The 23,687-nt window shown below is 45.2% G+C and overlaps 1 protein-coding gene across 7 annotated transcripts in view; it reads left to right on the forward strand.

Moving 5' to 3' along the window:
- LOC119167371 (kelch domain-containing protein 3-like) overlaps positions 1-23,687 on the forward strand; it is a 134,269-nt gene that overhangs the window by 34,720 nt on the left and 75,862 nt on the right. The window contains exons 1-3 of one of the 7 annotated variants that reach the window (XM_075866582.1): positions 16,030-16,098; positions 16,233-16,325; positions 18,051-18,126. The exons of 1 other annotated variant lie outside the window; for it this stretch is intronic. In XM_075866582.1, coding sequence (XP_075722697.1) covers positions 18,076-18,126 — 51 coding nt within the window. In that variant the 5' untranslated portion in view covers positions 16,030-16,098; positions 16,233-16,325; positions 18,051-18,075. 5 more of the 7 variants (XM_075866585.1, XM_037418844.2, XM_075866586.1 and 2 more) reach the window with 5 other exon arrangements.

Raw genomic sequence — 23,687 nt, forward strand, 5'->3', positions numbered from 1 at the left:
AAAGAATATCCGGGTGGGGATGCCTCTTCGAGAGTGCCGCACCAAACACCGTGCCATTGAATATTTTGAAGGCGCTTATTGGATCCTACGTGGCTTCTATAATCGATAAAGATGAAGTGCATTGTCAGCTACAGTGGGTGCTGTTGACGTTGCTTACGAAGTTTGGGAAATTTTTTCATCGAGGCAGTGTCACGAAAATACAAAACAATACTTTTTGAAATATTTGACGTCACGCACGGAGATCTCGGCGCGAAATTTAAAAAAATTATACTTCAAACTTAATTTTATCCTCTAGCAATGAACTAAACCGAGTCATTCTCCCTTCGAACGTATCTGAACCGAGAAGAACGCCAACCGTAATACGGTAGAGCTATAATACAAAAAAAAGGGTGGTCTATAGTATGACGTGGCAAAGTTTAAGTCGATATTATTATAATTTTCAATATTTCTGGTGAACGACGCATTAGTTTTCGTTACCAGGTGTGGCATCTAACTGCGCTATATTGTTTCTGGCTTTCTTCGCCCACCGATATGCGGCCATCGAGGTCTTGAAAAGACGTGTCTGAGCTTATCGGCGCAGCATATTATGCAACACGCTGTCCTGTTCGCTGTTAATGGCGCAACCACGCAAAATCTGATCTATACGCAGGTTTCACTGGTATGTATCTCTCTACCGAATCTCATCATATAGTGCCAAGAGATTTGCATTACTGAACAATACCGATACCATATAGCTCAGAGCTTGAAAGGCCTGCCGCTTGCTGGCTACACTCGGTGACGCAGTGAGAGCCGTTTTGCAAGTTTGGGGATTACTCTTCACGCCGGTTGCCAAGCTCGGTCGGCGTTTTAATCAATGCTTGTCTTGTCCTGTATCGTTGCTAATCGCGTTTGCCGTTGGCCGCCGTTGATTGATAGATATGTGGGGTTTAACGTCCCAAAACCACCTTATGATTATGAGAGGCGCCGTAGTGGAGGGCTCCGGAAATTTCGACCCCCTGGGTTTTTTTAACGTGCACCCCAATCTGAGCACACGGCCCTACAGCATTTTCGCCTCGACCGGAAATGCAGCCGCTACAGCCGGGATTCGATTCCGCGACCTGCGGGGCAGCAGCCGAGTACCTTAGCCACTAGACAACCGCGGTGGGGTGTTGGCCGCTGTTGAGTCACCCTTGTGACAAGAGTGTGGCGAACTGAGCCATGTGTTCTAGTTGTGGTGTGCGTGTCCCTGTGCTCTGGTGTAGCAGACAGGGGAGTTGAGGGGAACTGAAGTGTACTTTCCTCACCCTCCTTTTAACAAAATATATTGAATTTTGCATGTCTTGGAGACACTGGCTTCTGAATGTTTCCTGTTGGTGCACATATGGGTTTTGGACATATTGCGTGCCACGATGATCTCAAATAGTATGATGCGAACGTATCAATTAGGTAGAAATACGTTGAACCACAGAAGGGCAAGAAATATTTCGTCTGCTTGTGGTGAAATAGTGAGAAATCTAGTTGTGATAGTTGAGCACATGTTGCAGTGCACCTATAGGGACACAGCTGGCATGAAAAGAAAGAATGCAAACTTTAGTTTGACGGAATGTCTATAGACTGTGGCATATTTAGTGAGCTCTCATTAGCTGCAGCAGGCTGCAGGCAACTATTTGTCGTAGCGCTCTTTCAACACTGATGTCATTACACGAATTGTCGTTGACAATAGTCATCTGTTCGAAGACATAGTAAAGTCACTTAAGTACATAACAGAGTGGAACAAGACAAGGACACAGGACGACTGCTAGACTTCAACTGAAAATGTCATTGCGGACACGTGACATATGTGAAGTAAACAAGAAAAAGTTTAGACTGAAAAGCGAAAAAAAAAAAGACATAGCATGCAGGCAGAGCACAGGACTCGCAACTAATTTATTACTTCGAACACAAAACCTTTTTTCATGACGTGCATGACGAAAAGTAGCGATGAAAAACCTCATGACGAAAAGAAGCGATTTTTCATCGCTTCTTTTCATGACGAAAAGAAGCGATGAAAAACTTCATGACAACTGGTTGCCGAATTTACAGCCAACTCTTCAAGCAGCTAGCGCTTTTAGCAAAAAAAGAATGTAAACTAATAGTAACGTCACCATTCTGCCGTCAATGCAAGCCACACCAGCTTCTTGAAAGTACGCATGCGTATCACGTATCCGCCCTCTCAAGAAGCTAATCTCTCTCTCTTTTGTGAGGACAATGCAGGGCACACTTACCCACCTATCTGCCTCCCTGTGTATATGCATGGCCTCACAAATCTCACGTCGTGACCAGAGATGAGCCGCGAATAAGTAGCCACCTTTTAAGCACTTCCTTTCTTACGAGCATAATACCTTAATAATCACCTGCATCTCCTCAGCCAGCTTTCTCTAGTATAAACAAAACATAAAATTTGAGCAGCCATTCAGTTCGCCATGTGTAAGAGGAATCACGAGCAATAGGTGCATGAAGTAAGACATTGCCACCATCAAGCTCTATCACGAGGGCATGGTAATAAATATCAGTGGCTGCCTGGACATATCGGTATTGCTGGAAATTAATTAGCCAATGATACAGCACGTTCAGCCCACGAAGGAACGAGTATGGGCGGCAAGACAGCTTTACTTGATGGCTTGGGATCTTACACGCACGTTCTAGTCGTCTACCAGCTTCCAAAGGTGTCACTTATATGAACTGGATCCTTCGCTCAAGCTAAAGCTACCATCACAACTTTCCCGCTCCGATGCGACACTGTTATGCCGCCTTTGGTTGGGTGTTGCATTCACAAAGGCGTACTCGTTTCGCATCGGTTTACTACGACGCCCAGCGATGCCAGCTCCGAATGCTTTTGAACCAACTGGACTGTAGACCATTCTCTGTGCCGAAGATTCTGGGACATTGGGCATGTGCCTCAATAGCGCTGAAAGCGACTAAAGCACTGCTACTTTACTTAAAGGCAACAAACATGAGCGACTGACTGCCTGTAGACTGCGTGTGCTCCCCCATATGTGCTCGTGTATGTGTGTATATTTCTTCCATCTCTCCTATTTTTTTCTCCCTGTCATTTCTTCCCCAGTGCAGGATAGTAAACCGGACGTGCGTCTGGTTAACCTCACTGCCTTTCCTTGCATCTTTATCTGTCTCTCTTTGAGCAGTCATTCAAGCCTGTAAAGTAGGGGCGTAGGGAGAAATTTTTTGGGAAGGGGAATTCACTTTTTTCAAATGATTTTTCGCTCTATATTCCATGGCAAAATAAACTTTCAAAGGAGGGGGGGGCACGGGCCTGGTGTATCACCCCCTGGCTACGCCACTGCTGTGAAGGTGCATGACAGCTGATTACCACGTGACGTGGTGGTGCCACTAAATTTCCAACCACAGCCAATCACAAAAAGGCATAACCCTGCAACTAAATTTTAGGACGTCTGACCAGTAAGTGATTTTGGAATTTAGCGCGCGCTCCTTTAAAGTTTTCTACTTAAGCATCGTGCGCCCTTCTTTCACGAAATGCGCCGTCTTGTCTGGCTTGCCACATGTGATTCGCGCACGATCTTTGTTGGTGCTTGTCACCCGTATGTTGCCCATCTTGTTTAGTGGACCAGATGTTCACAGTCAAGTTGGTCCAACATCTGCAGCACATGCGTTTTTTGCCCCTAAGCGACTGACATGCCCTAGCCGTACACTTGCTTCGATGTAATTGGTTAACTGTGAAACGCGGTACAACCCAACCAGGAGAATCGGCCATCAATCATACAGTGTCTTGTTTCAAAAAAAAAAGCAATTATTGGTGAAAGGATGTGTTTAAAAAGAAATAGTTTAGCAGTAAGTTATCAATAATACAAAAATAAAATCAAGAAAAAAAAACTCGGAAAACAATTGGCAGATCCCACGTACAGTGGGAATCGGCGATATGCGAAGAACGAATGAGGAAGGTTGATACGTCACTTTAAAATGATCCAATCGTTACGAGGTGGACGTAAATTATGCCGCACATGACTTCCATGGCATGACTATCATATTGAAAGTGTCATTTACCATCGTCGCTTGTTCACGTCACATAATACCAAATTTCGTATAGGTGGAGCTAGCAAAACGGCCGCTAGTCCGCTATAAGCATGGCATGTAATCATGTTTCACATGACATGCCCTTCAAGATTATCATGTTTGGACGCGTCATTTACCTTTGTCGCCCATTCACGTCACGTAATACCAAATTTTGTATACGTGAACCTAGCAAAACGGCCGCGAGCATGCTATGAGCGTGTACATGTAGTCATGTTTCACATAACACGCAAATCATCAATATCATGTTTAGACGATTATCATGACATGATTTTCACGTTAGGGTCTGTCACTTATGTTCGCCATGCAGTCATGTCATACCATACCAATTTTGCAAAATGTCATGTGCACGAAACCACCGCAAGAGCAGCAATACCATGAAATGTAAATCATGACATTCATGATATCCATGTCATAATTTCCATGTTATGACTAGTCATATATGCTCGTCATACACTGCTGTTGTGCCATACCAATTTTGCTATTGATACCATTATCGAGACGACCAGGAGAGCTAGAAGTTGTAGGCGGATAGATAGATAGATAGATAGATAGATAGATAGATAGATAGATAGATAGATAGATAGATAGATAGATAGATAGATAGATAGATAGATAGATAGATAGATAGATAGATAGATAGATAGATAGATAGATAGATAGATAGATTCAAAGTCGCTGTAGTTCGCTAGGAAATGCTTCTCATTTAAAATATAAACACCTATGGTAAAAGGAATGTTTTAAAACGAAACTATAAGTTTAGTTACACCCAAAATTCAATTTTTTTTAGGAGCGAAGCTCCTTAAGGCGTGGGTCTGTCCATCCTCCGTTGTCGTGTGTAGCCACCGGTGGCACATACCTGCTCTACAGCGGGTATGTGCCACAGGGAATGCGAGATGGGAGATGGCGGTACTTGGAGTGTTCCCTAGATGCACGCACGGGATGGACGCATGGACAGACTAGCAGATGAACGGACGGATGGATGGACGCGCAGAGCGAGTATGTGCCCCAGGGGATGCGAAATGGCGGTACTTGGAGTGTTCATTAGATGGATGGCGGACAGACAGGCTAGAAGACGGACAGACAGACGGACGGATGGGCAGACGGGTGGACGGACTCATGGACGGACGCGTGAATGGACGCACGGATGGTCGCGTGGACGAACGGAAGCAAGAACGAATGGACGGACGGAAGCACAGGCGGGCTGACGGACGCTTCACCTTACTCATCATCATTCACTCCGCGTGGATATGCTGCGATTTTTTTTTGTCTGTTGTAGAAAATTGCGCGCAGTGTCGAATACGCTATGGCTGCAATATCCGTCTGTTTTTAGAAAGAAGCTCGTTCTTCATCTCTCAATTAATTAGGCATATCCTCAGTGCACGTGCACTCTGCTATCCTATAGTGTTGGGAGTCGGCACAGAGCCGCGACGATCGCACTTTACCGAGTACGAAGGACACTACTTGAACTGCAATGCCACTTTCGGATTAACCAGAAGGGCTTTTCTTCGTGTAGCTTCGCGTATTTCGCGGCAATAGAACTGCCTTCCCTTTCCTCAGCAAGGTCACGCTCAACAATAACTAGCAAACACCCGCATCCATTCTGTACAAGGCCAGCTAATTGACGCCATTGTTTACGTACAGGCCAAAAGATGAGATCTTCGATTACTTCTACGGTGTGAACCGAACGCCGCCTGCCGGGCGTACGAGCAAGTATTTAGGCTATAATCTCATCCGGGCATCGGAATTGTGCGCATGTGCATGCCGTCCCCGACCGCGTTTCTGTGGCAAGGAAATTGCCACAGCCATTATATCCGCTTCTAAGCCTCCACTTGGTTCTCAGGCCGACGTGTGTGTGGTTGCAATGGTGACCGCGAGGCCGCAATTTTATAGTATACAATGGCTGTTCTGCGTGTACAGAGCCATATAGCTGCGGGCACATCCGAAGTATATACGACCACTATTTTAAGTATGTTCTGGCGTGTGATTGATTGATTAATATGTGGGGTTTAACGTCCCAAAACCACTACTTGATTATGAGAGACGCCGTAGTGGAGGGCTCCGGAAATTTCGACCACCTGGGGTTCTTTAACGTGCACCCAAATCTGAGCACACGGGCCTACAACATTTCCGCCTCCATCGCAAATGCAGCCGCCGCAGCCGGGATTTGAACCCGCGACCTGCGGCTCAGCAGCCGAGTACCTTAGCCACAAGACCACCGCGGCGGGGCATGTTTTGGCGTGTGTTGGCCACTAAACACTGTATTCACAATGTAAAAGCTTCGGGTAGTCATGCCTGAACCCTTTCCCCGCTCCTGGCTACGTGCTGCATATGTACTGTGTGACATCCCATCTCAGTGACATTCGCATAATCTAAAACTATGGGCCTTTGGCACAAGGTAAGTGAGACACCCGGAATGTAATCGCACTGAATTTTATCATGGCACTTAAGTCTTTGCAACGATTTTGTGTTGCCCCGATGTAGTGGTCTAGTGGCTATAAGGTACTCGGCTACTGACCCGCAGGTCGCGGGTTCAAATCCCGGCTGCGGTGGCTGCATTTTCGATGGAGGCGTAAATGCGCTATAGGCCCATGTGCTCAGATTTGGGTGCATGCATGTTAAGGAACCCCGAATGGTTGGAATTTCCGGAGCCTTCCACTACGGCGTCTCTCATAATCATATGGTGGTTCTAGTACTTTTAACCCCACGTATCAATCAATCAGTCAGTCAACCAACCAATCAATCAACGATTTTGTGTAGCCAAGACTTATCGCAATGTCGCACAGAGCTTTAGCATACGGGTGAATCTGCTTGCCTGTTGGCTCGGAGTCAGTAATTATCACCGCTGGCATTTTGCCACTGTCCCAATGCCAGCTAGAAGACTGAGGAGACGGCCCTAAAATCGCTAAAATACAGTGTTGGCAACAACAAAAAAGTTTCAGTCGTTCAAAGCTTTCGCAGTATGTACAGTCGGCCAAGTTTTTAGCTATCGTGCTTGAGTGGCAGTTTTTCTTTGTAAAGTTTGCCACATGACTGAATTAAGTTTCAGAAAAAGATGAGGGCAAGTGTACGCCCAAAAAGCACCTGTCCTGGAAGCAACTTTTTTTTTTGTAACTCGGCTCCATGATATTGTGCTGAGAGACAAAAAGTGGCCGCCGCGCATAATAGTTTAAGTTTTGGCCGACTCTAAGTACCACAAGGACTTTCCACGAAACTTTGCCTTTCTGGGGGACATCTCGGAAGATGAGATATAACACCAGAAAAGCGTGCTAATTCTTTCTAGAACTGTGTCGGCAAGGACACCTCAATTGACGTCCTTAATAAGGACAGAAGGCAATTTGCACCTTTGCAGTCTGTCGCTGCAGGCAGAGCCAATTACAGTGATGTGAGAGAAAATTCGGGACATTGACTCTACAGATAATTACACTTTTGTGCGCCGTGAATTCTGTTCTGGGTTATTGACAATTGGTAAATTACCAGGAAACACAATTTATTTCAGTTGTTCAATAGCTAAGAATTGATACTGTAGCCTGAAGCCACGACAGTGTCAATGTCAGTATATACGCCATGCGAAAGTTGGCTTCACCGTGAAAATAAAATACCTCAACAGCATTTTTAGAACTTCTTTAATAGCTGATCAGAGACGTGGAACAAACTTGTGTTATAAATTGGTTTTAGCACCCGTCTGGAAAAAAAACTTGCAATGAATATATCTCAAGGGCTTGCACGCTGTAATGCTGTATCAGAGGCGTCAGTGGTGCGGTATATTAACGAACGACGACAACCAATCCTATAGCCCTTGTGGGTTTGTTGAGAATGAGGGAAAGCCCAGCATGTTGTTCCGGGCTCATGATAAAATAAGGTATTCTGGGCGCGCAGTCGCACACAAGAGAAGAGATCCAGACAACACAAACGTCGTTTGTTTCCTCCGCTCCAATCGATATAGCACCGTTGTGGTTGGGAATCGAACCCGAGTCCTCGTGCATAGCGGTATAAAGGTGGGCGCTCCCCTCCCAACCTCCCCCTATTGACTGGAGAGAATCAAATTAAAACAAAATAAAATAAAAACAGGTGTTATGATGTACACCGATCGCACTGCATACCGAAGATGGGACGGATGGATACTTATTTTTTTTAAATACAAGTGAATGTGGTTGGGTCCCTAGACGTCCAGGAGCTGCTTGGCCGACATCTCTAGGCAGGCCCGGTCCACCAGGCTCAACTGGTCGTCCGAGCCAGTGGCGCGAATAACGGCCTCCCACGAGGAAAGGAAAGGATTAAGGATAGGTTTTACGAAATGGGGCTGAAGGCGTACCAGTATATACACCAGAAGAGGGCCCAACTTTCCTTCGGTAGATCAGGCACACGTCGTGGCATACATTTCACACGTGTTACACAGTGATGACACAGTATTTATACAGTGTTATACAATGCGTGAGAGAAACAATGTATGAAATCACTGCATCGAATCAAAGTATGATGTGCCATGCTAAACGCAACAATAAAAAAATACGAAGCAAAGAATACATACACAACAGTACTCTAACACATCTGCTATCAATAGCTAGTAATATCATGGTAGAATTACCCTTTATTGAAAAGACAAGACAAGAATGTTTAGTGTTTTTTTTCTCACACTACTGCTAATAACAAACTGTTTAACATGCTTGCAGGAAGGTTTACAGCTTTGTAAGCTAATTCTGCCCTTTAGATTTAATAAGTCACACCTTTATCACACATTCTACTTTTACCCCCTTACAGCCGAGGAACGAATGGAGGGCGTAGTGGGCAACTCGTCCTCGCTTTATTGCACCGCGTGTGCATTCATTGAGAAGCTTTTTCTGTTAAGACTGGAGCGTCGGGCGCGTATATCTGTGAATAGAAAAAGGGTTGGAGCGCTGCCTTGAATCGTGCCCCCTTCCACAGCCCCTTAAAGTACGAAGTACGAACGCATATACCAAGCAAATCAATACCATACACGACCGTGAAACAAGGGGGAGGGGGGGGGTGGTGCTCTATTTGGCCCAGTACTCGCATTACATCTTCAGCTTACTATCTATAGTGACCATGAGATCGGTCCTTGCGATAGTCTGGCTCAGTGAAGGTCGTTTTCTCGGGATGCATTCGAGCAGTTGATAGGTCTCGCCAGGCGCAGCCCGCGATACTCGGCCTTCGATGTATAGCGTTACGTTTCTGCGGCAATTGATTCTTATCTCGTACGAGATGCTATCTATATCACATGCACGAATGTCCTTGCCGTTACTTGGTCAAGGGCGATACAGACTTCGACCTAAGCGGTGGTCAGTAGGCCGATTCGATCGACTTGCCTCCATGACCTTCATCGAACTCCTTCAGGAAAGTATAGCGCATGTGTGTGTGTGTGTGCATTTTGTTGGCATGCGTCGCTGGCTTGTGAAATGCGCGGGTGGACGGGGTGTGCGATAACTTGTCGGTTTTTTTTATCCGTGCAATGTTTCCTTGATCTCGATATCCACATTCGTGCAGCGCAGCTCTAAACGCCCGCAGTAGTGGTTGTTGCTGTTAAGCGATTGCTGCACGGCTTGTCTGTGCCATCCTCACATAGAGGTTAAATAATATTCGACGCGACGTTATTGTTCCAGTAAGGTGTTATGTTGAAGGTTGCGACCGTTGCATGCGCTGCAATCTAGATAGTACAGACTTTGCAGACATTGAATGCGCCATGTTTCGAAAACGGCGATAATGCTGAGCTAATCAGTCGAGCTCTATAACTACGAGGTTAGTCAACTGAGGTTTAGGGCTGTATCAGCTGTCGTAATGCTACGCTCATATGAATTCGATCCTTGGGTGCCGCAAATAAGAGCGAGGGACATCTTTTGAAGTATCGCACTCAGAAATGACCGCTCTTTTCCGCAGCGAGTTTTGACGACTGATACGTGGAAACTGAACCGCACTATTCTCGGCATTTAACGTAGGCAGGTGTGACGTCGCAATGTGTCCTGAATTGATGAACTGAAAACAAAAATGGGGTAAAGAAATAGAAAACCATTTTAACTCATAGAGAGAGAGACAGAGAGAGAGAGAAAGAGAAATGTTGAGAAGAGGGACTATAATGTGCGTCTACAGTCAGTCTTCGCGAAATGATATCCTCTCTCAGATTCATGATGAAACAAGCGATAAAAAATACGCACACTCGGAGAGTACACAGACGAGCGGTTACTAGCAACTGAAAATTTTGTCACCTAACTGTCACTTGGCTCATTGGCCAAGTGTGCACAAGACCTGTTGGATCCTGCCCCGCCATGGTGGTCTAGTGGCTAAGGTACTCGGCTGCTGACCCGCAGGTCGCGGGATCAAATCCCGGCTGTGGCGGTTGCATTTCCGGTGAAGGCGGAAATGTTGTAGGCCCGTGTACTCAGATTTAAGTGCACGTTAAAGAACCCCAGGTGGTCGAAATTTCCGGAGCCCTCCACTACGGCGTCTCTCATAATTATACGGTGGTTTTGGGACGTTAGCTCCACATATCAACCAAGCCTCTATATTCTATGATGTACATTTATTTGCGTTCTATCGATGTATACCATTCTTTTGTTTTACACTACTAATTTTCTCTTTTTAGTATGTGAACCGCTGACAACGCGATCACTTCCATCCACTCTCAAACGAGCATTTGTAAGGCGCACGCGTCTTCCTCGTGTCTTGCTGAATGGATATGCTGGCATTCTGTTGCAATGCGCATTGAGTGTCGGGCCTATACATCGCTGGTGAATACTGGCTGCGGTATGCTTTTGTTCCTGGGCCGCCAGATCCGGCTTCATAGAGCGAGGCAATGTCCAATTGCATTTATCACGCGGAGTTTCCCCTCATGGTCGACTTACTTCTTGCTTTGTCTGGGCGCAATGTCCCTTACGTACAAGAAGAGAAAGATTTTATGCATGATGGAAAGCAGGACTAGTTGGTGCAGGTTCACCATGGCTAGGCTAACAGTGCAAAAACAAATAATAAAATCGGCAGATCCCGTGTTCCTTAGAAATCGATGTTATGCCTAGACAGACAGACAGACAGACATACAGACAGACAGACAGACAGACAGACAGACAGACAGACAGACAGACAGACAGACAGATAGATAGATAGATAGATAGATAGATAGATAGATAGATAGATAGATAGATAGATAGATAGATAGATAGATAGATAGATAGATAGATAGATAGATAGATAGATAGATAGATAGATAGATAGATAGATAGATAGATAGATAGATAGATAGATAGATAGATAGATAGATAGATAGTAACATTTATTTGGGTCCAGAAGAGTGTAAAAGAAGCACTTGTCATAGCAAGGAGTATTAAAAATGCTTCTGTCATAGTACACTCTAAAAAAAATATCGAGTAAAAAGGGTGTCCTTTTGTCCCAAAACAATAATCGTCATCAGGCTTGCGTGCGCTTCCTTTCTTGAAAACTCGGCGCTGGCCACTTTTCTATCGAGAATGCAATGTAACCCTGATAATGGGCATGTCGATCGTGACCGGAATGTACCGGGCGCCGGGCGATAGCGCAAGGATGGAACGCAATATAGATGACGATTATTGTTGTGGGACAAAAAGACACCCTTTTTACTCGCTCTTTTTTTGAGTGTAAGCGGTAAGAATGGTCACACACTTTCACCCAACGCATTGTGGCATTTACCGAGCACCCTTCAATTTTAGGAGCTTGCTCCTTTTGCTGGGGGGTTGTCTCTCGTCGTTGCGCCGGAGCGTACGTTAGTGCTCATTCCTCCCGCTAGAGGCGCATTTGTGCGTTTCGTTTCAAAAGCGCTCACTAGATGGTGCGCCACCCCTCAGGTGACGCTCGCTCCACTTTAGTTCACAACACCTGCACTGCGGTCACGGTAGGTCTTGACCCACATGATGCGCAGCTTGAGTACGTCTTCATACGTCTTTTGCCTATCAAGCGCTCTCAGCAGCCTGTGTACGTGCCTAACATATACAGTCAACCCAAATCTCATAAGCATACCTTCATCGAGGTCTTCCGCAAAGCCAGGAAACAAGCTCTGAATGCTCCGCGGCTTATAGTAGGTGACATTAACGCCCGACACGCCTCCTGGGGTTATCCGCAAGAGGACACCAATGGACGAAAATTGTATGACCTCACGGCTCTCGAGGACATCACTCTCCTCACCGAATCAGCCTATACGACTCACACGGGTAACAGTGTATCGAAGGATACATTCCCCGATCTAACGATGGGTATCAACCTTCCTCAGCCACGCTGGTGGAACTCACAAGAGAACCTCGGGAGCGACCATTTCATCATTCACACGGCCTTATTGTATGGAAGACACAAGAAACATTGAAAGACTGTCAAGCTAATAGATTGGGCAGCTTTCCTCAGAACAGAAATCTTTCCCTTTCATCAAACTCCTACATCTTACTCGGAACGGGCCAGCACCTTACTGGACCTTAAGAACAAGGTTACCAAAACTGTTGTACCTTCACTTGAAGCTCCAGTGGTCGATAGCCATCCCTTGCATTTATGGAATGCCAGCCGCCAACTCACAAGACGCTGAAAACGACAAAGACTTAATCACCGACTCAAGACACGTATTGCCGCCCTCACTCTTATGGCAGAGCAATATGCTCTAAAGAAAAAAATACTCGCTAAAGAAAATTGGTTCTCGAAATCCGACTCTCTTATAGGGTCTCTCTGTACGAAATCTGCCTGGCACCTGCTGCGTCACCTCATTGGCCCAGACTCTACCAGAGGTGCGACCAGAAGAAGCCTTCAGAGGGTTATACGCGGCTTCCCTGGCAACAATGCGAACTTACTCGGTGCCCCACAGTCGAAGTATATCAACACTGCGCGGGACCACGCATCCATACCCTTTTATGACGGCCCGGATAATCCAGTACTTTCAAAAGCGTTTATGGTCGTCGAAATTAAAGCGGCAATACAAAGCATGAGGAAATGTATCACCCCGGGACCCGATCAGGTATCGATAGGGCTGCTCTCTAACCTAAGCGATGACATCTCTCAGTTGCTAGTAGATAAAATGAACCAGTACTAGAACGTCGGAACGCTTCCCATAGAGTGGAAATCGGCCGAGCTCACTTTCATCCCGAAACCCGGCAAAGCGCTCAATATTGATAACCTCCGTCCCATATCCCTCACGTCATGCGCTGGTGAGGTGATGGAAAAGGCCATACAAAACAAGGCTAACCAAATATCTAGAAGAACAGAACCTCTTGCCTGACACTATGTACGGCTTTCGTCCCCATTTGTCAGCGCAGAACATCCTCCTCCAACTAAAACATGAGATTGTCAACCTACCCAGTTTACCACTCAAGCGGAAAGGGCCATTCTTGCAATTGATATCAAGGTTGCCTTTGACAATGTTCGGCACTTCATTATCTTGAAAAACTTACGGAAACTCAGGTGCGGTCCAAAATTATATGCATATGTGCGGGACTTCCTCACAGTCAGACAAGTCACTATCCACATAGGAAACCTTAAATCTCAACCCATCATCATGGGTGATTTCGGCACACCCCGAGAGGCTGCCATTTCCCCGCTCCTCTTCAATATCGCCCTCATGCGCCTCCCGGAGGCCCTAAATGAAATTTTGCAAGTACGTCACGCCATATATGCTGATGACGTCACAATCTGGAGCCGGTCTGGTAACCTGGGTCAGATAAAAGAAGCCTTCCAACAGGCCGCCTCTATCGTGGAAAGGACGCAAGAGTGGTCTGGAGTGCTCCCCAACCAAATCAGAAATCCTAGTATATAGAAATAAGGCATCTGACAATACATCCGTCAACGTACAACTCAATAGAACGCAAATTAAAGAGGTTTAAACCATCCGAATTCTGGGGGCCCTCTTCAATAATCGGGGCAACAACTCATTTGCTTTTTTACATAAACTAGAAACTTCCTGCCTACAAATCTCTCGCACGATTAGTCGCGTGGCTAACCGACGACAAGGGATGAAAGAACACGACATAATGCGACTCATTAAGACATTTGTTATCAGTCGCATAACTTATAGCTTTCCTTACCTGAGGGTCTTCAAAGCAGACGAGCACAAAATAGACAGAGTCATACGTGTGACTCTAAAGAAGGCTCTGAACCTTCCCCCGTGGACACTTAGGGAACGTCTGCTTCAAATGGGGCTCCACAATACCGTATCAGAACTATTCTATGCACACCACACGAATCAAGTCATGCGCCTCGCCATCACTAAAACTGGACGGAAAACACTATCAAAACTTGGCATCGAAGCCCCCATTGAGAGAAGGGAAAACAATGTATCCCACATGAATGGAGGCAGGACTTCATCATCAAACCACTTCCACGCGACATGCATCCTCAGTTCCACGAACATCGACGTTGGACACGGGCAAAAGTTCCCGACAACTACTAAGATACTGAGGGTGCCTTCTTTGTCTATGCAGCTGGACCAGTGAATGGCAAATATACAGCAAGCGTCATTCATTGTGGAAAACAGGTTGATTGTATATCAGCCCAGGACACAGACACAACTAGTATGGAAGAAGCAGAAATCACCCTCACCCTACGAAACCCAAGGTTCACCTTTGTTTTAACATGTTCAAAAGCAGCCTACCGAAATTTTTGTTAAGGCTACATTGGCCCCATTGCACATCGACTTCTTACACAACTCTCGTCCTCACGCTCAGAGGGCGAATGGAATGAGCTGATATGGATACCCGGCAACCGCGGAGTTAAGGCAACAATAAGCTCGCCCATGCCTCGGCCGGAGAATTACTCTTCCGGACTTCCGACCCCGGCATATATCGCACCCACCCTCAGCTATTCGTATGGACCCGCTCCTAACATGGACAGATATTCTAGAACATCAAAGACTTGAAAGACGGAAACTTCCGCCCCCGGGGCCAAAGCTCAGTAAATAATCACAGGTAGCGTGGCGTTGCCTGCAGACCTTGTCATACCCCAATCCATACATACTGTCCAAGATAGATGCCGACACATACGCGCCACAGGGCAGGTTCTGGGCCACTAAAACAGCCACCCTTTACCGCATGGTATGGGAATGCCCATACAATCCACCTCTACAACCCAGAGCTCAGCACACCACTGTACGGTGGGAGGCAGCTTTGTCCAGCTCGGATCCGAAGACCCAAAAAGCCCTTGTGAGGCGAGCGAGGAAAGCGGCCCGTGCCAATGGGATCCCGGACTAAGGAACCCACTCACCGACATTCGTTCCTCGGTCGCAAATAAATGTTTTATTCCCTCTATCTCACTCCACTTTCGGGGTGTGCTCTGGTTTGGTAGGAGACCACTAGGTGGTCGTGCCTGTATAGAGGCTCGCTCTCGGCGCGCTTCATTTTTCTTTTACCGGACATGCAGCCCACTATGAACACCGCAGAAGTCAATGTGACGGTGCGGAGGGCTCACAATGTGGCTGAAGAACGCGTTTGCCATCAGGACCCTTCTCGAACTTTCTGCTAGATCCTATAATTTCAGATCCTCTGGCCTTGTACTTTACGGATCACAAAGCCATGATGACAAAAGGAAAACTTACGTTCGTACGAGCTTATGTGATCTGAAATGATCCGTAAAATGTATATATTGCAGCAGTATGTAAATATCTGCAAATAGTACATTGATATATAAATAATAAACATTGCGTATGCAACGCGTTATGCGATCTCACCCCAACTCTCGCGTCGCGTCCTTATATGGTGAAGATTGGGCATATGTACAGAGGATTCATGGTTTACCAGATTTAACCTCGGGAGCAAGCTCCTTCATCATCATTCACTTCATGAGTATGCGGGATTTTATTATCGCACATTTCAGCTAAAGAGGCTAGAAGCGTTCTAGCTTGCCTTAACGAGACAGTCGCGTAACGTTCCAAAATCGCGCGCCTTTTCCCGGGTGAGGCGGCGAAACGTGCGCGCGTGCTGGCCACACTGTTGGGTCGCCTATCTCAATATGGCCGCCGTCGAAGTCGTGAAATCGAAATCGTTCTTGACGCGCATCGAAGTGAACTGCTGAGTGTCACCGCCTGTGAGTTTCTGCCAGCGCTTGTTTTTCTTGTTGCCATTCAAGCCAGACGGGGTGTTGTGTACGACCGAGGTTTAAACTGCCATAGTTTGGCTCTTCTTTTTTTTTTTTTCCTCTCTCTTCCTCGCGCCATCAAGGCCGTCCGACGTAGAAAAAAAAGAAAACCGACGTTTGGGAATTCTCCTGCCTGCTTGGTGGCATCGTGCGCCCGCCTGAGAGCGAAAAAAAAAGTAAGCGATCCGTTCTTTTGCACAGCTCGGAGTACCCTAAACAAGCTTTGTGACGGTATGTGAAATGAAAGGGGCGGGGCCCTTTAATCGTTAAATCGAGCTGCGTGCGAGGCAGTGCGTTCCAAGCGTGGTTTCGTGCTGTGCGTACCTACGTGGTATGTTGGTTCGGGTATTTAGGCAGCCGCCCGGCCTTCAAGCATCATCGATCGGCGCTAGCTCTCCCCCGAATTTCCGCCTACAAAACTTCGCTGTGCATTCTGTTAACCAAACACCTTCGGAACTGCGAAAGCTATATGCGCCGCGAAAAGGTCGCTTACCCGGCTCTTCATAAATCTCACCGGGCAGGGTAGCTAGAGTGCTTCCAGTCATTTCTTTCGAACGCATCTCGCGTTATTTGCATAAGCGCGGCGTTGTGACGGCGATTTCATAGCGCTCCGCCAGTTAAACGAGTTAGTTCTCCGGTCACGCCTCTTGCACGACATGTGGCGCGGACTTTGCTCGTTTCCAACTCGAGCAATAAACACGACTGACGTGTACTTTACCCTTTGCGCGTGCTAGTGCAGACGGCGCATCTCTGATTTCGTTGTAGCGACTGGCATCCGAGTGGCTGCCCACGGCTCCCAGCGCTGTTTCCCGTTTTGCGTGGGTGTAATATTGCTGGCAAGTCTCGTAAATACAAAAGGCGCTTCGTTATTTAGGGTTTTAGTCTAATTGGGCTTCTAAGCACCAGAATTTCCATACTGTCGAAGTTCTACTCGCTATTCTATTGTGGGGACAGGTGAACTGCTGCCGTGCGCCAATAAATGTATAATGACCTGGCTTGACGAAGATCTAATACTTCTGAACTCTCTTGCCTTAAAATGTGTGAAACGTAACACATGTTGTCTGCACACTCGCTGAATGGCAGGGCTATGGTGCTTACAATGTTTTGTTAACACTATAATTGCTAACTAATTTGTTCACCTCATATTTGATTGACTTTTGTCTTTACGAATGTCGTCCACACTGTGCTCTTAATTTCTCAACTGCTGATGATGTTGTAATGCCATTGCCTGCTTGAATGTCACGTCACTTGGGCATCCCATCACTTCTATACTCCTCCAACTTGGTAGTTAAGATGACTTCAACGACAGCAACTGATGTAACGGCAACAATGTTGTTAACTTCAGGCATGCTAGCTGTCGCAGTGACGGCGTCACGTATGATAATCCACGTGACATGTGATTTGACGGTTAGGATTATCTTGGTGCAATGCATCTTTGAGACAGTTGCACATGACCTCTCACAGGTAGCTTATTACCTTGGCACTGTTAAGTACGGCAGTTTAAGTTACCTTCGTGGGAGGGGTCTTTAACAATGCTCCCATGTGACGTAACGGATGTAGGTTTCAACCTTGCGACTACTATAACCTGGCGGTTCAAGTTACCTCGGTAGGAGGCGATCATAAGACAGTGCACGTGATGTAATGCATGTACTGTAATGTGGTGGTTTGGATCACCTCGGTGTGAAGTATCTGTAAGACGCCTTGCATGTGATGTCATGCACATTGCCAAATACCTTGCTGCTACTGTAATGTGGCTTGGTCTACATTCCCTGTAAGGCATTGCATGTGATGTTCTGCTGCATGGTAATATTACGGTGCAACTACATAAAGTGCCACTTCGGACTACCTCATTTTGAGGCATCCATAAGATTGATAGCTTGCACATTACGTCATGCATGCAGCTGACCACCAGGCTGTTCCTCTGCCATGGTGGCTGGTCCTTCGAAGATCACGGCAATGCAAGCCTTCTATGCTTTAGTAAGGCTATGCTGTGCTTGGCGCAAGTATTCTGGCGCTAGATGCTTATACGTACAGATGTTATTCAATATATTATGGAACTCTTTGTGATATTTGGGAACCTTCAACTTTGTGCAAGCTCTTAGTCTTTTTCATGAAATACATGTATTACCCAGGAATGCTTTTATGAAACGGTTGCTGGATTGACCCAGACAAACTTGCTTGCATCTAGGAAAGCACACTCTCCATTCGTATCTTTAATTATTTTTGTATTTCCGAAATAGGTAGGCACAAATAAAGCAAACACACTGTTATCTGTATCGAAAGGATACATTAATGCATCTGGAACAGTGCAATTTGGTACCCGAGTTTACAGCTTATTCGAAATTTTAACAGTTGTAATGATTTTGCAAAAGCCCTTCTTAAAGATTAGTTGTAAATGTTCTTAAAGCTGCGTATCATATGTCAGTTTTGTCTTCTCTAAATATAATATCAATGTTGTGTACTCTGTAATGATTAAGTGCAGCTTACAGATATGTTACTTTCTAACTGCTAAATCAAAGCTGTAAGATGGATAGCTTCTTTTAAAATGTTCAGCACCTTCTAAAACGAATAACATAGGCAGCACTGATGAAAAAAAAAACTGTAGTCGATTGATCTAAGAAACCTCAGCGTTGTTTGTTTAGTGCTTCCCGAAAAACAATTACTCTATTTATTTGAAGTTAAGTGGGAGGTTTGGAGCTTAACTTCATACTAAACTAGTAATAGACGAGTGTCACTCAGCTGAACCTAATGTTTACTTGAAAACTTATTGGCTGGTTGAAGAGTGCTATTTTCTGGATACAAATCTTGTAAAAGTTTATCAAGCGTAGTCGGGTTCACTGGACAGACCTTTTCTACCCGTGCCCTTTGCTCTTTCAAGTGGTGAATGAAATGGTTTGTTGATTGTCTGACAATTGCTTAAATATGACCTCTGCCATGTCGTTGAACTTGCGATACCGTCCTGTTTGATTGGCAACGGCGAGGGCATGCCTTCTTAAGTGTGGCTGGTCACAGCATAATAATTCGATGCTTTGCGTTGGGGAACTTAGCATCATTAAGGATAGCGCTTCAGGGCCGATTAGTTGCGGTTAGGTTCATTCTCGATCTTGAAGCAGCTAGTGCAGGGTACATCTTTGCAACGTAAATTTTTTTTTGTTCGAGGTGGGTCAAGTGATTTGGTTCTTATGCCCATGCTTTTGTTCGAATGTAGGTGCCTGGCCCTCCCTTCAGACTCTGATTTCTCAGTAGACTTTAACCCCTTTAGGAGTCATCTTGTACTCCAGCATTTGTTTTGTGTCTTTTTTCAGCCATGGAAATTGCAGCTGAGGTCTTTTTACTATGCTACACTTCAGCAAACATCTAGATTTAAGCATACTTTAGTTCTTGGTTTTTGTGCTATTCTAGGCAATAAAGACTAATCTTTCACAGCTGTTTTTTTTGGTCCATGTCGGAGTCATTTTTAGATGCCATAATTAATTGCTTAATCATTATTGTTATCTTGGAGCCATGGGCTGGCAAAAATCGACTCGCTTAAATACATTGTGTTTAGGGCCCACTCAGACTCGTCAGAACTTGTCTCAACGGGACTCACATGGAGTCAGGCTGATCGCTGGATCTTAGTTAGTCCAAGTCTGCTCACAAGAGAGTTGGCAAGCTTACGCTTGTAGCTGTTGCCATAAACTGCCAGTATTGAGCATGTGTTGTTACTGGCTGTTCTTCATTCATTTTGGCTGAGGCCTTGTGAGAACAGCATGCAGACCTAGGGATGTCTCCAATTAAGAGGAAGAGGTGTGTCGGCACCCCCCCCCAACCCGACCCAGACTTAATGACGAGGGGGACGCCTTGCCTCTCCAGGGCTGCATACTTTAGATGGTAATTAGTTATTTCATTTTGTCGTAGACATGTGTTGTGATGTTGTATCAAACTTTAAACAGGCTGTCAAAATTTTATCACATCCATGACAGGTTTACTTTGTTTACATCACTATGGAAAGGTATGCCTTTGCTTAAACCTGTGCTTTGTCATTTTGACTTGGTTTTCCCACCATCACTAGCACAATTCTGAAATCTTGTTGAGCTAACCTTTTGAAGCATGTGGCTCACACGGGGACATCGGTTTTAAAGGGTCACTGAACAGAAAAAAAAAAAAAGTGCTTTTTCGTGTATTAGCAAAGCACAATTTCACTATCCCGAAAACACCACTCTTACTGTGAGACGACACTTGGCAAACGACCAAACACATGAAAAGAAAATGATAGTGGAGACGCCGCCTCGAGATTTCCGCGTCAAACACCGTGACTTCATAGATTTCGAAGGCGGCTACTGGGACATTTGTAGCCTATAATTGATAAAAATGAAGTAGTTCGTCATCTGTGGGTGCCATAGGCCTAGCATATGAAGTTTCAGAAAATTTCGTCGAGCCTACGTCGTGAAAACGTGTAAAATACAATTTGAGATCTCTGATGCCACGTGTGGAGATTTCAGCGCAAAATTTAAAAATTAAACTTCAACCTTGAATTTCTCTTTTATCAATGAACTTACGATTGTGAAACTTGTGGAATTAGTGTGCTCAGAGTGCAGTTAATCAATCTAAACAAAGTCAGTATGCCTCTTTAGTGCCTTTTTAAAACTGGCTAACGCATGTTTGTATACATTAAGCTTACGATTACTTTCTTGGCGCATTGCTATAGCCTTTGTTTTGTTTCACCTTTGAGATCATTGGCCTCTTTCGAAGAAGGCCTCTGCTTTAGAAGCACTGTATTACAATTAAGAACGAGGAAAAAACAGGCATCCCTGCATCTCGGTGATGCAATCTCAATAATCCAGCGACTGAGAGGGTACTAAGTGAAAGGACATGAAACGTGCGCAGGCGTTTCAAGTTGGGCAGAAAAGGAGCAAGAAAGGAAGGTGAGGCTATAGAGTCGAAAGTGGCATAAAGTGAAATGAAAGAAAAAGTAAACAAAAAGAAAAAAGTGCATCATTGTTTTATCACTACGTAGCATTGTTATCTGAAAGAAGGAAGCCTGGAATGGCGTTCATTGTCCTGGCCTTAAGGTCAGCAACAAGGATGTTGTCTACTCGTGGTGGAATGAAAATGGTCGTCTCGCATCGTCGTGTCCTTTCCATCACTGCTACTGCACTTAATTAACTCATACATTTGGGGCCAAAAAGTTGCTGCCCTGTCCTTCATTCTCAGTCTGCTTGTCTTTCCCCCTTAATTTCAATCGCGATTCATGGCCAGCGGTCGTGCTTACACTTTTCTTAAAGCATTTGCTCGGTGGGAGAGCATATAATTCTTACATGTTTTGACGTCTGTCTGCTGGAGGAACACTAGATGGGAAAGCGTTTCTTTCTCGTATTAGTTGATTGCTCTATCACAATTCCAAGATTGCCGCACTTGCTGCGAGAGGACGTTTCGTAAGCGAGAGAACGTCCAGAAGAAAATACTTTTGGCGACATTCGCATGAAATTCCCACATCCAAACTCCGCAATGTTATGTTTTCACGGCACCTACTGGGTCCCACGTGGTTCCTGACCAGTAAAAATGAAACTTGTAACCCCGGAGGTGGCCGGAGACTTGACCTATCGAGTTTCGGAAATTTCCTTTGAGCCGATGTCACCAAAATACAAAAAGTGTGTGTTTTAAATCCGTGACGTCACACGCGGCAATTTTGGTGCCAAATTTAAGTGGGATTTCGAGCTTGACTTTATCCTGTGTTAAACAACCTATGATTGTGAGATTGAAATTGTTACAGTTCTCATTTCACTGAAGTGTCTGCGGTAAGCATGTGTGTCGCACTATTGTGTAGCTGTCGTCGTAAAAAAAGACAGGCATCTCTGCCAGTGACAGTAAAAAAATTTTAACTTGTGCTCCATTTGTTTTGGTGAAGTTTGCAAAAGGCAGAGCATAATTTTTCTTTGGTCTGTGAGGTTGGTAGTTGCCCTCTTTGTGCCATAACCTGTAGTCATTAACAACTATGTATTTGTCTTCAAGTACTGTGTTGTTTGAGGTAATAAATTTTGCATGAGTAACCAACTTTTTATGGGAAGCTGTTTTCTTAGTTACTGAAAACTGTACTGCTGTGCCGTATCTTCTCTCTAAAGTACCAACCTGCGGCATCACCTTATAAATGCAGTTAAATTGACTTGCTAAAGCAAATTATATGGTCCCCATTCGATAGAAGCTGGCTGTGTTTGGTTAAGAGGGTTTCCTTTGACCGAATTTAATGCCGATACTGAAGGACCGGTTTGTGTGTAAAACTGTGTAAATGTAAACGAAAGTATTGCTTTTGAGATTTGTGACTTGTGTTGTAACATGGGGCTTCAGTTTCGACATGACCTATAGTAGCTGACAATTAGCAATGTTCAGCATTAAACAGGTCTCTGAAAACCAAGATATTGCTAATACTATATTACCTACGAAAATTGCTTCCAGTTTTAAGGCCTTCTGTGTCTTTGATTCGATTTGTGGTAATGATAAATCAAGCAAACTTACACAAGTACACTTGTAAATCTAAACATTTCCTTTTGTGTTGCACATAAGTAATTGGCTGTTTGCTTATTCTTTCTAGCTTCCCAGCTTATTTAAGCTTGGGGCGCTCTAGTGAGCTAGGTGGTTATGCAGGTCTATATGATCGCAGTGCACAAATGCTTCATAATTTGAACCACCAAAAATGTCTGCTCTGTCAGTCCATGTTTAACAAGCTTTTGCGTGCTACGATCGCGTAGACTCGCTCACAGCACTACGCATCACCGCTCTCGTGGCCGCCAAAGCCGGCTCCCTATCGTTTGTTTGGCCTTGTCAGATTGGTCGACTCTTGAGCATTTTCACGGTCAGGAACGTATGGCTCTTGCAGTGCAGCCAAGTTCTTATATTTTTTTCTCGTTGCGCTTTGATATTGTTGTTTGGGTGCACAGATAATGGGGCGACTTCACTATGGCCACCTGTTATTATCTATAACACACTCTCCCAATCTCTTTGAGGGCACGAGACGTTCTCCCATGGAGGATACACGCCGTTGCGTAGTCTGAGTTGCGATTGCGTCGCGTGCACGTTTCTTGCCATCGTCACGTGTTGAGTTGCCCGCATGGTGCATGGGACCATCAGCAGAGCTTGTCGTGTCAGTCATCGGGACATGAAGCAGGCAGGAGGGGTAATCTGTATAAAGTATCATTCGTGCTCTTAGCTCTTTCTCAAAAGTTTTACGCGAGATGCTGCTTTCAGTTGCGCTCTGTTGCTGCTATCGAAGGAGACGCAGGAATGCACGACGACAAGAGCTGGATGCAAACGAAGTATTCTCATTTTTAATTTCCAAGTTTAGTTTGCCCTTCATTAATTTGTGTTTCGAAAAACGAGCTCTGGTTCGCACCAGCTGTTAAACCGATGTAGTTGCCAAAACAATGGTGGTGCAAGAAATTGGGCTATGTTAAGGCACATTTTGTTGAATGTGCTGAGCTGCTATTCTTGTTATGCTTTTTCATAGAGCATCCCAGAAAGCGATTACATAGGTTCCGCAGATGAAAAAAAAAAAAGTTTGAATT

The sequence above is a fragment of the Rhipicephalus microplus genome, chromosome 6 (assembly GCF_043290135.1).
Source record: "Rhipicephalus microplus isolate Deutch F79 chromosome 6, USDA_Rmic, whole genome shotgun sequence".
Classification (NCBI taxonomy): Eukaryota; Metazoa; Arthropoda; class Arachnida; order Ixodida; family Ixodidae; genus Rhipicephalus; species Rhipicephalus microplus.